This window comes from Stegostoma tigrinum, chromosome 10 (genome assembly GCF_030684315.1).
Source record: "Stegostoma tigrinum isolate sSteTig4 chromosome 10, sSteTig4.hap1, whole genome shotgun sequence".
NCBI classification, from domain to species: Eukaryota; Metazoa; Chordata; class Chondrichthyes; order Orectolobiformes; family Stegostomatidae; genus Stegostoma; species Stegostoma tigrinum.
Window position 1 is genome coordinate 29,254,268 of NC_081363.1, and position 17,637 is coordinate 29,271,904.

Sequence of the window (17,637 nt, forward strand, 5' to 3'; positions counted from 1 at the left end):
TTTTGAGTGGGGGCAGAAACAGTTAGAGATGGGGTACTTCTGAGGGCATGGTGATCCCTCAAAAGAGGTTCTTCCCCAAATCCAGCCTTACCCGATTAAAATCTGCCAGGCTGACGCAGCTGGCATGGGCCTCCCCTTTACCATTGGTAAATAGGTGCTGGAGCAGGAGGAGGTAATTTTACAGCCATTCACTGGATAGTAAAAGGCCTCCCTGTGTAAAACCGGAGGTGAGATCAGGGTGGGCAGACAGGTGGTTTACAGGCCACAAGTATTTATAATTGTGCACAGTTCCTCCACCAACCCCATCCTCAAATCCACTGCAGGGAAAGTAAAATTCTACCAGTGGGAATTCCCAAATCAAATGGCTCATTGCCTTATGCTCACTTGTGTAAAGCAGGGTACCTCACTATAATCTTTGTCCTATGCTAAGAAAGGATTAAACATTCATACCATTTTAGGAAATCTGCAAAATTAAGCCTAGTTTTTTTCCAAAGTAGTGATCTTCCTGGATAGTCACAGCCGGTGACAGACCAGTTAAAATATCACATTAATAGCCTGGAACTTTGCAAAGACATTTTTTAAAAAAAGCCATTTTCTGCCTAAATGTATCATGACTATATTCTGTGTCCTGTAATGATAAAGATACCAGAAGGAAATTAACATCAGCTGAATTTCAATGTTTAATTTGAAGAATGTAATTTCCATATTACCTGAAATAAATTGTAGGAAAATAACCTGGTGAGAGCTAAAGCTGATCTTGATAATTCTGTCTTTCTGTGCACGGTTCTATTCAGAAGGGACTTCAGGACAGCAGCTATTCATTTCACAGATGCAAAATAAAATACCAAGCTGCAAATCAGAGTTACAACTGGAAGAGTAATTCTGCAGTTAATTCAGGGCAGCAAAGCAATAAATCCCTTCAACAGATCTCCAAGACACATGCTGACAATCATGGTATCATATTGGTCACAATATTGTATTGACTAATGTAGGAAACAGTATAGTCTTTCACACAAGAGACTAACATGCTAAAGCTTTTAAGTCAAATGAATCGCTTTATAATGCGCAATGCAGACTTAAATCAACAGTACTCACACTTTAGTGAAGTATTTCATTGGTTCCTTGGAATAGCTTTGGAGTTATGAAAGCTGTCGTGGCACAGCATTTCTTTTATATCCTGACTATCTTTTACACTGTTAGAATCTATGTGCTATTTCATTCAACTGCAGGTGTAAAATCATCCTACTTTGAAATCGTCCTGGTGAAAGTTGCATACTGCACTGATGATTTTAGAACTGCACTTTTCCCAATGCCACTATAAGTAGAGTAGTCAATACAGTTTCTGTCCAGAGAGAAACCTTTTAAGACTGTGGACCTTACATCAGATATGATTCCATCAGTTCTGATGACAGGCTACAGACCTAAGCCTCTGTTTATCTGTCTCCACACAAAACGCTGCATAAATGGAGCTTTGTTTTATTACCTGGACCACACCGACAGATCCCTGCAGTACTCATCAGGATGGATATTAAGATTTGTCATGTTCTGGTGCATACTACACACCCTCCACATGGCGAGGGGACCCCACTCGTTACATCAGCTATTCAGAGAGTGGCTGAGGACCAGGTACATTAGTGATGGTGATATGAGGTAAGGGAGGGGACAGAAAGATGAAGGCAACCTCGACAGTGTCTTCACCCCCAAAGGAGGGCCTTCAGGAAGGCTCATCCATTGCATTAGCAGTCACCCAGGTCCAATTCCAAACTGACCAGCATTTCCCGAACACTACTCCATCACTGCATTTACACGGCCATAATGGAATAGTAATAACTACAAAAAAATGAGCACGCCTAACCAACTTTATCAATAGAACATATTCCGCAAAGAAAGTCAATCATCGTCTATTCCTTACGTGCCTGACTTTGATGTGCCTTTTCCTGTCCTAATGGATCTAATGCTATACTACCCCAGAGACCCCAACCTGGCAGCTGGACAATGACACTGCGAAAGTGAGTGCAGATCACATTAAATGGGAGCCACAAGCAAACTTGGGCCTATTCGGCCTAGCTTTGGGCTGTGTCACTTTTGCACAGATGACAGCATTCTTTGTTGACTAGACGAAAGTGGAGTCGCAGGTAGACGGGGATAGTGAAGGCGGCGCCTGGAATGCTTGCTTATATTGGTCAGTGCTTGAGTATCGGAGTTGGGGGCTCGTTTTGCAGCTGTACAGGATATAGGTTAGTGATAATGGGAACTGCAGATGCTGGAGAATCCAAGATAATAAAATGTGACGCTGGATGAACACAGCAGGCCCAGCAGCATCTCAGGAGCACAAAAGCTGACGTTTCGGGCCTAGACCCTTCATCAGAGAGGGGGATGGGGAGAGGGAACTGGAATAAATAGGGAGAGAGGGGGAGGCGGACCGAAGATGGGGAGAAAAGAAGATAGGTGGAGAGGAGAGTTTAGGTGGGGAGGTAGGGAGGGGATAGGTCAGGCCACTTTGGAATACTGCGTACAATTCATGTCTCCCTGCTATGGGAAGGATGTTGTGAGGCTGAGGGGTGACCTTATAGAGTCTTTAAAATCATGAAGGGCGTGGATAGGGTAATTGACAAAGTTTTTTTCTCCGGGGTGGGGTAGTCCAAAACTAGAAGGCGTTGGTTTAAGATAAAAGGGGAAAGATTTTAAAGGGACCAAAGGGGCAAGCTTTTCGCACAGAGGGTGGTGCATGTATTGAATGAACTGCCAGAGGAAGTGGTGGAGGCTGGTATGATTATAATATTAAAAAGGCATCTGGATGGGTGAATGAATAGGAAAGGTTTAGAGGGATATGGGCCAAATGCTGGAAAATGGGTCTAAATTAATTTAGGATACCTGGTTGGCATGGACGAGTTGCCGTAAGGGTCTGTTTCCGTGCTGTACATCTCTATGACTCTGTAACATGCAGGAGATTATTATTGAGAGAATATTGAGCAGTTTAACCCATAACCACAATAACAGCTGTCGGAGCACTCAGTCAGAGTGGGTACCACTTGTACAGATATATAAATTTGGAGCAGACATAGGCCATTCAGCCCTTGAGCAATCTCTGCCATTCAATAAGATCACAGTTGATCTGATTGTAACCTCCTGTCTGCATTCCTGCTTAGCCTATTCACCTCCTTTCTTAATAAGGATTGATCTATGTCTGCCTAAAAAATATTCAATAACTCTGCATACATTACCTTTTCAGGAAGACAGGCGCGCATAATCACCACATCCAATTTAAAGCAAATTATATCATAAACAAAAATAGAGAAACTCAGCAAGTCTGGCAGCATCAGTGGAGAGAAAGCAGAATTAAGGCTTTGAATGCAGTGGCCCTCTATTGAAACACAAATAGTTCTTGTAAGCTTTGAAATCTGTTTTTTTGTTACAGCGCCCCTTTGCCGCTGGCAAATTCTAATCTGGTTTAATGTATTAATTTGAAACAAGAAAGAGGATTGGGAGCAACACACTACCACAGTCACCAGTCACTGTTGGGTGGTAACCAGAACATACCATAAAGCCATAAAATTGGCCTATTTTGTTGTACTTTTGGCCCATCAACTCTGCTCCACCATTCAATCATGGTTGATAGATATCTCCAACCTCATTCTCCTGCCTTCTCTCGAATCCCTTAATCCCCTTACAAACCAAGATCACATTGATCTCTATCTTGAATAGACCCAATGTCTTGGTCTCCACAGCCTTCTGTGGCAATGAGATCTGGATGAAGAAGCTCCTCTTCATCTCACTTCTAAAGAGTCATCCCTTCGCAGCAAGACTGATACTCATTACCCCATCACATTCGTTACCCAGTTTCCTGCTGCTTCTGCCCAGGTTGCCGTCACCAGCAGGAAGCACCATCTGAGAAAGTGGTGCCAGCCTGCTCCTTTTTCTAAATAATTCAGCTGCCCAGCCATTGCCCACCTCTACAGCTGCCAGGGCAAGATTGGGAATACCCTGTTCCCTGATTTCCAGTGCTGACTGAGGGATAAATATTGGCCAGGGCAGTACAGATAACCACCCTGCTCTCTTCTATACAATAGTGCCATGGAATCTTTTCTTCCACCTGAAGGGACAGAATAGGCCTCTGCTTAACATTTCATCCCAAAGGTAGCCCCTTTGACAGTGTAGCACTCCCTCAGTACTGCACCAGAGTGTCAGCTTTGATTGTACAGCTCAAGTCCTGATGTGGGATTTGAACCCACGATCTTCTAACTCAAAGAGTTACCAACTGTACCACAGCTACTATTCTAACAAATCTTTGAGCAATTCCATGCTAAGCAGTAACACTGAAAACCTAGCTTCATTCCACGTGGTTCTGTTACTGCTGAGGTGTTGGGAGAGGTGAATGATTCAATGCTACTTTAATTCTTGTGTGTGTTTGAGTGTGAGAGAGTGAGTGTGTGTGTGTGTGTGTGAGAGAGAGAGACAGCATATGTGTGTGAGTGTGATGGTGTGTGAGGTGTGAATGAGTGCGTGAATGTGTGAGAGTCTGTGGGCGTATGTGACCCGCATGTAATTTTAGCCGAATTGTGTTTTATAAGTAGCTGCAGCTGTGAGCTGGGTACTAATGTGCCACCGATTATTGCAAAGTAATTCTAGTTACAGGGAGAGATGATAGAATTCAGCTTGGGGGCGGGTGTCAAACCTCTCACATCTTGTGGGAACACTGCTTATACATTATTGACAGTAATGAAATAAAAAGGGTGCATTAAGCACCACTACTGTTACAATTGTATCATAAAAAATAGAGATAGTTCTTTAATTCACTTAAGAGATGTGGGTATCGCCAGCTGCCTTGCATTTTTGCCATTCCTAATGGCCCTGGAGAAGGTGGTGGTGAGCTGCCTTCTTGAACCACTGCAGTCCACGTGCTACAGATACACCCACAATGCTGTTAGGTAGAGAATTCCAAGATTTTGATCCAGTGACACTGAATGATTGATGAGATAATTATGAGTCAGGATGGTAAGTGGCCTGGACAGGAACTTGCAGGTGGTGGCATTCCCATTTATCTGATGCCCTTCTGCTTCCAGATGGAAGAGGTCCTTCTGGTCTGATCTAAAAGAATCTTGGTGAATTTTTGCAGTGCCTTGTGTAGACGGTACACACTGCGGCTGCTGAGTGTCAGTGTTGAAGGGGATGAATGTGAAATGCTTTGCCCTGAATGGTGTCATTCTTCATGATGTTTTTGGAGCTGCAGTCATCTAGGAAACTGCAGAGTATTCCATCATGCTCCTTACTTGTAGCCCATAGATGGTGGATAGGCTTGGGGAGTCAGGAGGTGAGTTACTCACTGCCCTAGGGAAGTCATTGGCCTAGTGGTATTATCGCTGGAATATCAATCCAGAGACCCAGACAGCATTCTGGGGACCTGGGTTCGAATGCTGCCAAGGCAGATGTTGGAATTTGATTTCAATAAAATATCTGGAATTAAGAATCTAACGATGACCATGAATCCATTGTTGATTGTCAGGAAAAACCTATCTGGTTTGCTAATATCCTTGAGGGAAAGAAGCTGCCATTCTTTCTTGGTCTGGCCTACATGTGACTCCAGGCCCACAACAATGTGGTTGACTCTTAACTACCCTCTGGGTAATTAGGGATGGGCAATAAATGCTGCCTGGCCAGTGACACCCTCATCCTGTGAATGAATGAAGGAAACAAAAAACTATTCCTGCCTCTGACCCGCGTTTGTAGCCACCATACTTTTTATCCTCCAGCTATACAAAAGCCTGGTTCAGCTATATCTGGAGTATTGCGTCCAGATCTGGTCACCTCATTACACGAAAGATGTGGGAGCATTGGAAAAGCTGCAGAGGAGATTTACAGGATGTTGCCTGGAATGGAGGGAAGGTCTTACGAGGAAAGGTTAAGAGCACTAGGGTTTTTCTCTTCCGAGCGATAAAGGATGAGAGGTGACTTGACAGAGGTGTACAAAATGATCAGAGGTGGAGAGAGTAGACAGCCTGAGGCTTTTTCCTAGGGTGGAGGTAGCTATTACAAGGGGGCATAGTTTTAAAGTGAGTGGAGGTAGATATAGGGGAGACGTCAGAGGTAGGTTCTTTACTCAGAGAGTGGAATGCATTGCTGGGGAGGGTAGCGGAGTCGGCCTCATTAGGGGCATTTAAGTGGCTATTAGATAGGCATAAGGATGATAGTATAAAAGGTAGGGGTGGAGGTGAGATAGCCCTTAGGATTAGGGTAAAAGTTTAGCATAACATCATGAGCTGAAGGGCCTGTACTGTGCTGTACTGTTCTATGTTCTATACTTATATGGCTACTCTAGTCCAGTTTTAGGTCAACAGTAACAGTAATTCTTGTCAATGAGGTACTTCTGCTTTTTTTAATGCTATGGCAGTTCCAAATGAACACGGACTGGAGCAACAGCTTGTGGGGATTAAACAGACCTGAGGGACAGAGGAAGCATGAAAGAAGTTTAACTGGGAAAAAGTAAATTTGACAGGCAAAGACGTTATGTAACATTGGCTTGTATTTATAAAGGAGTTCTTCCATGAAGAAAATATGTAAACATGTAAACATTAATGAGATGCCACTTATAAATAAAAAGGATCAACGTATTTCAATAAAGATGGAGTATATAAACCATGAAAATTAAATAATGTTGAAAAGGGATTGTATGGTGAACTTGAGGAAAGATTACAATATGTCACAACTGTTTCAGTACACTATATATTACATATTCTGGAAGGAAAGCCAGTCTGTCTTTAAAATTGTAATCTTACAAAATGGCTCCCAGCCAGATGACCACCCTTGTTTGTTTCATTTGGTATTGGGACTAGACAGTCCTGGGCTCAGGAAGAATTTGCAAGAGGCCTGTTCGGGTGAAAAAAAATTCCTTGGAAAATGGTACCCTGAAAGGCGAGATGGGGACATCCCATCCCTGACAATGAGAACCATCTAAACTAATGGCAGGGATAGTTATACATTCAATTACCAACTAAAAGATAAAATGGATAGGCTCTGCGCCCAAAGCCCGGGCAACCCAAAACCAATGAGTAAGCTTGAATCACCAGGTTTGGGACAGCAGCTATTTTGAAGTTTGATTTCCACAGCTGTGGACACACGATTGTGTGAGATCTTGAGGGACCACGAGGTGTCTTGACACTGCTTCTCAAATAGAGAGAATGGTAAGCTTGCTAAAGGACTAATGAAGATACAAAGGACAATAACCCACTGCCCTGTAAAAGCCAGAACACAGAATCATTGAGATCCATAGCTCTGATAAAGGCCCTGCAGCCCATCACGTCTACAAGCGTCTAACTATTCTAATCTGCAGGGAGTTCCAGTTTCCCATATTCCTCTGGGCGAAAAAAATACTTTCCTCACATCTCTTCTAAAACTTCTGCTGCTTACCTTAAATCAACATCCTAAGCATTGATCCCTCCACCAAAAGGAAAGTGTTTCTATGCTCCTTGTAATTTGATACATCCCAAATCAATCAATCTCCTCTGCTCTAAGGTAAGCAACCCCTGTCTCTTTTTAGAACTGAAATTCTCCAGCCCACATAACATCGTGGTAAATCTCCTCTTCACTGTTAACACATTCCTCCTAGAATGTAGATTCCAAACGTACACACAAAGTTTTCTATAGTTCCAACACATCCTTCCTGTTCTTAAACTCAATGCTTCAGCTAATAACAGAAAGTATCCCATATGCCTTCTTAACCACTTTATTGACCTGCTCTGGTACATTACGGGACCAATGTACACGTACACCACAGTCTCTCTGATGCTTCACAGGGTCCTAACGTCATGTATTCCCTTGCCTTGTTTGTCCTGTCCCCATGTCCCTTCACCTCACGCTTACACAAACTGAATTCCGTTGGCCTGATCAATGGTAATCTATTCACCTAGCTATATTGTCCTGTACTCTAAGGCTATCCATCCCACCAATTTTCATATGGTCTGCAAACTTACTTTTCAACCTTCTAACATTCAAGTTTAAATCATTTATATAAAGCACAAACACCAAGGGTCACAACACTGATACCCACCGGAGACAGGCTTCCAGTTGGAGAAACACTGTTCAACTATCACTCTGTTTCCTGACACTCAGCCAACTGTGGGTCCAAATAGCTGAATGGCCTTGATCCTACGCGGTCTACATTTCGCTTTCAATCTCCCATGCCTATTCTACCAGCGCGAGCAAACACAACCCATCACAATTGCTGAATTGTAACTTTGGTTTGCAATGTCTTCCATTTGAGAAGAGCACCTTCAAAAGCAAGTGACAGGCCAGCGATGATCTTAGAGACTGACCTGATATTCATTTTTATGAGTCACTTTTCACCCATGGTGAGCAACATTTGATAATCCTTGTATGTACCTAGATTTGAACAAGGGGCGATTCACGTATCAGGTGAACCATAACCATAACCCAGAAACACGGGAGAGCAGGGAGAGACACATTGACTGCTGCAGTTGCAATAATATACTTCAAACTGTTACAACCATCTCACTTTTAATTCAGTCATCCAATTTAAAAAGGATAAGTTACTGTAGGCTCAGACAAAATGTACTCAGATTCTGAAAGAAACTTTGAAGGAGATTGTAAAGGCTCCAGTATCAAAATCCACAAAAACAAAAAAAGGCACCAGAGCTCTGGCTCATAGCAAATTACAATTCTAACCATCAAAAATTGAAATAGCTTAACATCAGTTTTAGGGAAAATACCACAGTCTTGAAGAGATCGTATATAAAAAAAAGCACCAGTAGGAAAAGCCCATAAACAGTTCTCTCCTCAGATACTGTCCCTCTCTAGTGGAAATCTGCTGCCATTACCATGCTCCTCAAAGAGAGGACCCTTGACTCCTCCGTACCCACAAAGTAACATCTCAATGTTCTTTCTCCTTTAAAGTTCTTGAACACATTGTTCCCGCCTAGATGTCCTCTCACGCTTTCCTTAAACTCCACGTTTGGAACCTTCTGCTCTTGATTCAGTATCAAAAGTCACAGATTGCATGACAGGTCAACTTTCATTTTCTGAAGGAGGGTCCAGACCCGAAACGTCAGCTTTCCTGCTCCTCTGATGCTGCTTGGCCTGCTGTGTTCGTCCAGCTCTACACCTTGTCATCTCAGATTCTCCAGCATCAGCAGTTCCCACTATCTCTCACCATTAATTAAATGTTTCTTGTCAAACTTTAAAGACCAAAAATATTTTGACCCGTTTCTTGCTTTTCTGGGAAATTTCCCATTATTTCTCCTTGTATTGTTTTTTCTGTACCAGAATATATAACCGTGATACAGAACTGCAACAATGACCGAGAAAACACAGCGTGGAGCTGGAGGAACACAGCAGGCCAAGCAGCATCTGAGGAGCAGGAAATTGGACATTTCGGGTTGTGACCCTTCCTCAGAAAAAGACAAAGGTTTCAGGTTTTGAAGTGTTGCATTTTATGTCTGAATGAATTCAATATTCTCACACATGTCCATGTCGATAGTTTACTGAACATGAGGGGAGTAGCAAACTCATGCAACAATCTGGACGAGGAAGGTAAATCTGCAAAGACATTATTTTTGTTCTAGATTTAGTTGTTTGAAGATTTTTGTGCATGCTCAAGGTCAGTCTGCTTTCACAATTAAATAAACCGAATGTGATAATGTTCAATTTTAAACAAAGATTGGAAACCATTGAAGATGCATGTATTCCAGAAGTCAGTTTGTTGCCCTTTTCACAAGTGATGTTTTTGCAGTTTGTGACTGAAGTTAAAACATTGCTCAATTACAGGCTAGACTGATGGGATTAAAGGTACATCCTTTCTGTCCTTCAGCATGTTTCTGAATGCAAAGGTATGAACAATAACCTGACCACAATCCTGTACAAATTGTCGGGCTCGCAAACAAAGTTGGCATGCCAAAAATACATTCATACTAATTAAGGGTGAGGAATGTGAAATTAAGGTACACTGCTGCAAGGTTTGTAAAGAACTTTACTTTATATATCAGTGGCTGGTATCATGTGCTTCGAAAGCATTTCCTAATGAGAGCTTTCTTTCTGCCATTGCTGGATGTGACTTAGGAACCCTAAACTAATGTAGCTGTCTCTATCACATTTGCAGCAGGGGAAGAGAGTGGGCCAGGACAGTGCAAAATTCACTTGTCTGCTTTCACTCGACCTTTTCTCAATCAGATGAACTATTTGTTTCTCCTGGGCTCTTCAAATGCTACTGCAAACAGTCAACCTTCAGAGATCATAACCATCAGCAAACATTTCCTAAGATGTCAAAATCCACTCTTTTCATATTTCACCAGAGGAAGGTCAGTCACAAGCATAGGTGTTGTTGGTTTAAGGATGAGTATGTGCTCATTGAATTACTACATAGCAGGATCTCAGATTTGGGGACTTTGCCACAATTGACAGAGTATATGGTTAAGAAAGCAAAAATGGAAACCGTCCAGCTTTTTCTCCTGTCTGGCATATACTTTCCAGCTCTCACCTGCAGAAGGGCTCACCAAGGCTGCAGTCTCAATAGAACTCGCAGTCTGGCTCTCTCAGTCAGGTTACTGCTATTTCACACACTTGCAGCAGCTACAACCCTTAACAATGCATGCATCGATCTCAGCATCAAGTGACAGATCATTAGTAACATAGAGCAGAAAATTGCTGGAGAAACTCAGCAGTTCTGGCAGCATGAGCGGAGAGATGACCCTTTTCTAGAATGGCTGTCAGTAGGTATACATGCTGAAGATGGAGCGGGAGGACGGGGGGGTGGGGGGAGGTGAGCAAGTGGGGGGTCACAGCATCTCTCCAAAGATGCAGCCAGACCTGCTGAGTTTCTCCAGCAATTTCAGTTTTTGCTTCTGGTTTCTCGCATCTGCAGTTCATTTTTTAGACAGTTTGCCAGTGATTGTAGAGAAGAGAATGTGAAGCTATCACAATGCACAAAAATCTTCAAACAACTAAATCTAGAACAAAAGAAAGTCTTTGCAGATTTACCTTCCTCGTCCAGATTGTTGCATGAGTTTGCTACTCCCCTATCACTAGGATCACAATGACAATACTGACAATGCCAGTCTGGCAACATCCTGTGCATGATATTTATCTCCCTGATCCTGATGGACAAACCAAATCCTTTCCAGACATGATATTTTTGTTGTTTCAGAAATGGAATATTGTACAACATCTGGGTAAATCACTTTCTAATGAGGACTAGGAACACTGTTGTCTTGGATCTCAAGCAAGCAAGATAGAATAGCTTCCTGTCAGTTCTGGGGAATAAGTAGGCACCTTGGCCGAAGAATATATAGATATTCATGAAGTTAATGGGTCCTGTTAGAGCTGAGAGGGGAATGTAAAGAGTGTGCATGTGTGTGTTTCCGTCAGTTGAAGTACAGAGTTCCTTACAGTGAAGCTGATTTTTTTTGTCACAGGTTTCCTCTAAACTCTTGCCTGGTCAGACAAGCATCAAATATTTATCTTTCAGTGATCTATCAGCAAGCCTCATCTCCCTTAAAGGAAGCTTTTTCTATGTTCAGCCAATCATAGCTGAGAGGCTGTCCACTTACAGGAAGAGACTTCTATGTTTAGCTCTCTTTTTCATATTGCTGTTAACCAGCAGAATGAAGTGAAAATGTAGAATTGAGTCATTTTTCAATAATTACGAGGTTAGAGTTAATTAAGTGACAAATTAGTTATATCTGTTTTGAGTGTAGTCCATTGTAAATACTTCAAATAATGAAAGATAACCATCTGATCCAGGACAAAAATAGTATGGTCATTAGTTGATGCTTTTATTGCTGTTTTACAGCTCAGGCTATATAATCTTTAGCTAACACATTTCAGATTGTTTTGAATTAACAGGTTTTTACTCCAGGCCACAGCTATGTTTTTAAATGGTTTGGTTTTCTAACAAGAATGTGGTAGGCCTATGTGTACGAGTCTATGCATGTGTGTGAAAATATGTTCTACAGTGAGTCGTGTAGTCTCACAGTTGTTTTAACCTTTTTTGATGCATCAGCTGGGAGCTTTGGGATGATAATTAATCACTGGACACTAACAAAACAGTCTAAACAAATACTTAAATGGCCTCACTGTGTCACATTATCTTGCGGAAGATTGATGGAATTGGCAGACTAACAGGGACATGCATTTGCAAAAGGCACTTTGCCATACAATTATATTCCAGCTGATCTACAAAATGATTGGGATGTCAAAGAATGTTTCAGGAAGCAGGAGGTTCATAATAAATGCAGTGATTTTTGATTGTTCCTTTGTTTGGATTGAGCTCTACGCAGTCCCACCACTGACTGATCTGTGGTTAACTAACATTGCTCTAATGTTGGCAGGCTGAACTCCATTCCAATTAGCTGAACTGTCAAAGGATTTGGATCTAAACTGTTAACTGCGGGTGACTACATACTACTCCTATGACCATTACTGTATGAAATTCTCTTTCCCAAGATATAGCTGAGGCTGGGTCATGGAATTTATTCGGAGCATTTATACAGATGTTTACAAGAGAGCCAAGGTTTGCGACTGCAGACAGGAAAGAAGAGATGAGAGCAGAATCAGATCAGCACAGATCTTACTGAATGGTGAAGAATCACATGGGCTACTCTTGCTCCAAAATCCTTATGATTCTTCATTTTTAGATTTAGGGAAATGACTAGAATACAGCTTTATTTTAATATAAAGAATTATATTTCTTTAAGAACTGAAATAGCTTATAATAAGAAAGCTTCCCACATCATACGTGACCTTCTGTAATACTAAATCTAAAGTAAAAATAAAAAACACAGTTTGATATATTCAACTGTTTGACTTTTCCTTGCACCACTTTTTTTAAAAGAAAAATATGGACTAAAATCTATTTTTTTTTAAACTGGAGCTGCAAATCTCCAAATTTGCTTACACCATTTTTGAATAGCTTGTCTTCTCTGGACCCAGCATTTTGCTACTGGCCTTGATTGGCAATTGAAAGAAAAGAAAACATTTCCCAAGAAGAGAAACTGAATAAGGGGAAATAGAAAATAAAAGTTACTATAAATACTTATTCGCACTATTCCAAGTTATTTTTTCTTACATGTACTTGGATTGCTAAACAGATTTCAATATTAAATGAAAAAGTAGGATCTTGACCAAGTTTGGATATGTGTAACCCAAGAAAAAAGTAATTTGATGCAGAGCATATTGGTTAAAACGCAATAAAGCAAAAGGTGGTTATGCAAGGTGAAGTGAGATCCAATGAAGTTCTACAATGATTTGTGCCGCAGCCACTGTTATTCATAATGTATCTAAGTGATTTACATTTACTAACATGTAACATCATTTAACATTGCAAATGATACTAAAATTATGGAGTACAGCTAACATTGAAGAAAAATGCAACATACAAGATGACAATCCAAAATGAGCATACTGGGCAGCTCACTGGCAAAAGAACTTGTAAAAGACAGGTTTTCCAGGAAAAATAAAATAAAAATACACATAATAACATTTTTAAAAACTTGCTCACCTGTACAAATCATTAAAAGTTTAGCATTTATAACTAAGGGGACTTCTACTCGAATCATCTCAGATTTATTTCCTACATTGGTCTAACTGGCTAAATGTAATAGTTGTGGTTCAGCTAAGAAGAATTATAGAAAGTAGAGAAGGGATGAATTCAGGCAACTTGAATACAAAGGTTAAACAAACCCAATACATCAAAACAATGTAAACTATTTAATGATCCACCACAGGAAGAAATCATATTCTTACAACCGAAAATCAAAGATAGTAACTTGATCTAAAAATACAGATCCAAAAATGTGCGAAACTGAGTTTCACTAGCACTATTCTGCAGCCACTGTATTATTTCCATTCCGTGCAATTAATACTTTCTTTGCCTGTCATTGGTTATAGCCCTTTTGAACAATATTAATGAGATTACAAATACAGCTATATAAAACAGTTCCACTAGCACATTGAGTTTAAGTGGTTAAATTCTTCCAAAAACATAATACTAACCATCATTCAAGTTCCTTTTTTTAAGCCATTTCAGTCTAAGATTGATGTACTTTGCTCAACCTCAGACTCAGCTTCCTTTCTCCATCCCAATGCTTTATCAGACAGGTTTCTTTCATCATTTCACCTACTAAAAGACAAATCCACACAATTACCAACAAGGTTGGACTTTTCCAATGCCTTCTGTACTGCAGTGTGATCTTTCATAAAAGGAGATAAGGAGTTGAGGCCATCACAGGCTATTTTCATGTCCACAATCACCATTGGTTCCTCATTCTCCAGAGAACTGACCACCATTGTCATATTTAATTTCAAATGAAACTTCCCTTGCCTTATCTCCATAATCTCCTCCAGCACTAGTTCCTGTTTACACATTCCTCCTTTATTGCTCACTTCGTTCTCTGCTGTAGCATTACCTGTTTTTCCCTCAGTTATGGAACTTTCCCCTCAGATACTGGATGATGGAATTACCAAAAGTAAGCAAAGGCAAACAAGAAATGGCTCTGCCAAGCAATTTCTATCTTGTCTTGTGGGGAGCCTTTGAGACCTTCTTAAACAAGCCACCTCAATAGTGATTCTGCAAATATCTTTTTTCTCACTACCACATAAAAGTGGCTTGCAATTTAGAACAATAGAAAGAGGCCATTGATTTTATGCTGCAATCTCTCCTACTCAGTTTGTAGGCAGGGAGGAAGTATGTATACACCTTCTTGTTCTCTTTGCTCCAATGTCTGATGTCTTTAACATCTGCACTGTTTACCTCAGCTACTCCATACTGTATGGAAAAGGTAGGAACTGACTCGCACTTAGCAAGAATGTGGCAACATCCTCCCGCTATCCAGACTTTATTGGACTTCTGAGCAGATTGCACTGTAGGTGCTTTTGGTTAACTCTGTCATTTAAAAAAAATGCATGTCCTGTCGTGATGGTGAGCAATTCAAAACTCCAGGACAGAATAAATGGGGCATGTTGGCCAGGCGACCTCCCATCTAGTAAACTGAGGTTGGCTGAAAACAAAAAGTTACGTTTCCTTACAATCTGAGTCGCTTTATTTTGAGCTATTTTAGCCCTCTCCCGATCCCCCAGGAAATTTTAAGCTGCTTTAATAGGTCGTTTAGGATTCAGAAACTAAACAGAGTGGAGCCAATCGATGCTGCCAGCACAGGGTGTTGTCGACAGGGACCACCGGTGCCTCTCTGCAATGTAATAACAGAAAGCTTCGTTATTTGTAGCCTGAGATCTGTCCAGCAGTGCAGCTAACTCATTTGTTTTCATGATTATTTAAGACATAAAGCTCTGGGTTCTCCACTATCTATAATTCGCCCAATATTAAATCAAATTGTTGGGTCAGTCAACCAGTTCACAAAGCGGCTCACCGCCTCATAGAAAATAAAACACACCCAGCCAACATGCAACCCCTTATCAACAGTTGCATAATCTCAATATTCAAATACAACAAAATTGACAAGGACATCAGCTCAACGTGGGAGGCTCTCTGATAGTCGCTGCAATCTTCAAAGTGTTTCCTAGAATCCAGCAGCTGCTGGATCTGACCTGCTTTTACGGTAGCACTTGCTCCAATCGCATCCTAATGGATATTTCCAAACCCCAGCCAGCTTCTGTTTAACATCGATAGACGCTGGTACGCTGCTCACTTACTATCTGTCGCCATAATCCGGCCACGTCCGCTGCAGAGTTAACCTGGCCAGCCGTCCCGGTGGAAATTCCTCAGGCAAAGCCCAGACATACAACACAGCAGCCTGTCTTCCACTCGCCTACCCCAGCAGCAGCACTGCGATCTCTGCAATATCTCTAACTCCTCCTCTTATTCCAGTCAGCGCCAATCCCTAACCCGCTTTCCTCGCTCCATGAATCCTTCTAATGTCACGAATAGTAAAACCAGCAGCTGGTACTGGGCTTTTATGCCACACGGGTGCTGCCCCTACCTATGAGCCAGAGTTCAAGTTCCACCTGTTGCAGAGGTGTGTCATTATCTGTCTGATCAGATTAATTAGAAAGATCTGAAAGCAGGAATACAGCTCGAGTTCGAGATGATCATTTTCAGTCAGAGAGTCACACTGCATGGAAACAGGCCCTTAGGCTCACCATGTCTACGCCAACCAACAAATAACAAACTACCTAACCTGTTCTTCCTCTCACCTATCCCCTCCTCCCACGTCAAGCCGCACCTCCCTTTCCTACTTACTAACCTCATCCCGTCCCCTTGAACTGTCCGTCCTCCCCACCTATACTCTACTCTCCACCTATCTTCTCCTCTATTCATCTTCGGTCTGCTTCCCCCCTCTCCCTATTTATTTCAGAATCCTCTCCCCATCCCCCCTTTATGATGAAGGGTCTAGGCCCGAAACGTCAGCTTTTGTGCTCCTGAGATGCTGCTTGGCCTGCTGTGTTCATCCAGCCCCACACTTTGTCACCTCACAAAACTACACTAATCCCATTTGCCCACACTTGGTCCACAGCCCACCATACCCTGACATTTTAAGTTCTCATCCAGATACTTCTCAAATGTTGTAAGTACATCTGTCTCCATTGCCCTCTCAGGTAGCACACTCCATATTTTTACCACTTTCCATGTGAAACCTTTTCTTCCTCCCCCTCCGATCTCCCGTAAGTCTTATTTCCCATCTTAATCTGTTGCTCTCTGGTCTTAGACATACCAATAATGCCTCCCCCATTTGCTATTATTGCTGGCCTGTCAACCTAGAGACCTACATAATGTTATGGGGACCCATTTTTGCATCTTGCCATGGTAGAATTTCAATTCAACAAATATCTGGTTTTAAGTTTCTAATGATGACCATTAATCCATCATTGATTGTCAGAAAAACCCATCTGGTTCACTAATGTCCTTTAGGGAAGGAAATCTGCTGTTATTACCCAGTCTGGCCTACATGTGACTTCAGACCCACAGCAATATGGTTGACTCTTAACTGCCCTCTGGGCAATAAATGCTGCCTGACCAGTGATGCCCTCATCCCACGAATGAATAAAAGCAGAAATGCCAGCCGTGGGGTAAAGATTCTCATGATCCAATTAGTCTGTGCCTCTCATAATTTCATATACCTCAATCAGAACCGTTCTTCTGCAATGGCTAGTTCGCACATTCACCCTGAAACCCCACTGTCATCTCTGAAGCTGAGGAGACCTCAAACCTGTTGGAAAAAAATCACAGTCACCAAGCCTCCTCCGTTTATTTGGCTGAGTCACAGTCACACCCTCTTCACCCGCCATAACAGAAGACCCAATCCTAACTAGTGTGGCTGCATCCTATTACAAAGAATACATTGCAGAATCTGTAACTCAGCTTGCAATTCATAAACACAGAGTGGAAACTGCAGGCGAGTTTACCTTGCATTGCAATAGGATCCCACATGCAGCAACCTTGATACATCACCCGAACTGCCATCCTTGATTATTTTAATTATATTACTCACTTACGATGCCTTTTATATATTTTACTAATTTTAGTATAATTTATCTACTATGTTGAAATTTATGAATAGAAAAGAACTTAACCACTTACTACAAACCCACCAAACAGCTAGCTCCTTTCTAAATAGTACAGCATGAACAAATCCAATGAATTTAACTGTCTCTGACTGCCTGCCAGAACGTCTTTTT

At 41.6% G+C, this 17,637-nt stretch overlaps 1 protein-coding gene across 1 annotated transcript in view; it reads right to left on the reverse strand.

The window, feature by feature from the left end:
* Positions 1–15,769, reverse strand: part of LOC125455778 (synaptotagmin-16-like) — a 183,227-nt gene extending 167,458 nt beyond the window's left edge. The window contains exon 1 of the mRNA XM_048538207.2: positions 15,655–15,769. Coding sequence (XP_048394164.1) covers positions 15,655–15,667 — 13 coding nt within the window. The 5' untranslated portion in view covers positions 15,668–15,769. The remainder of the gene's footprint in view (positions 1–15,654) is intronic.
* Positions 15,770–17,637: the final 1,868 nt, after the last annotated feature.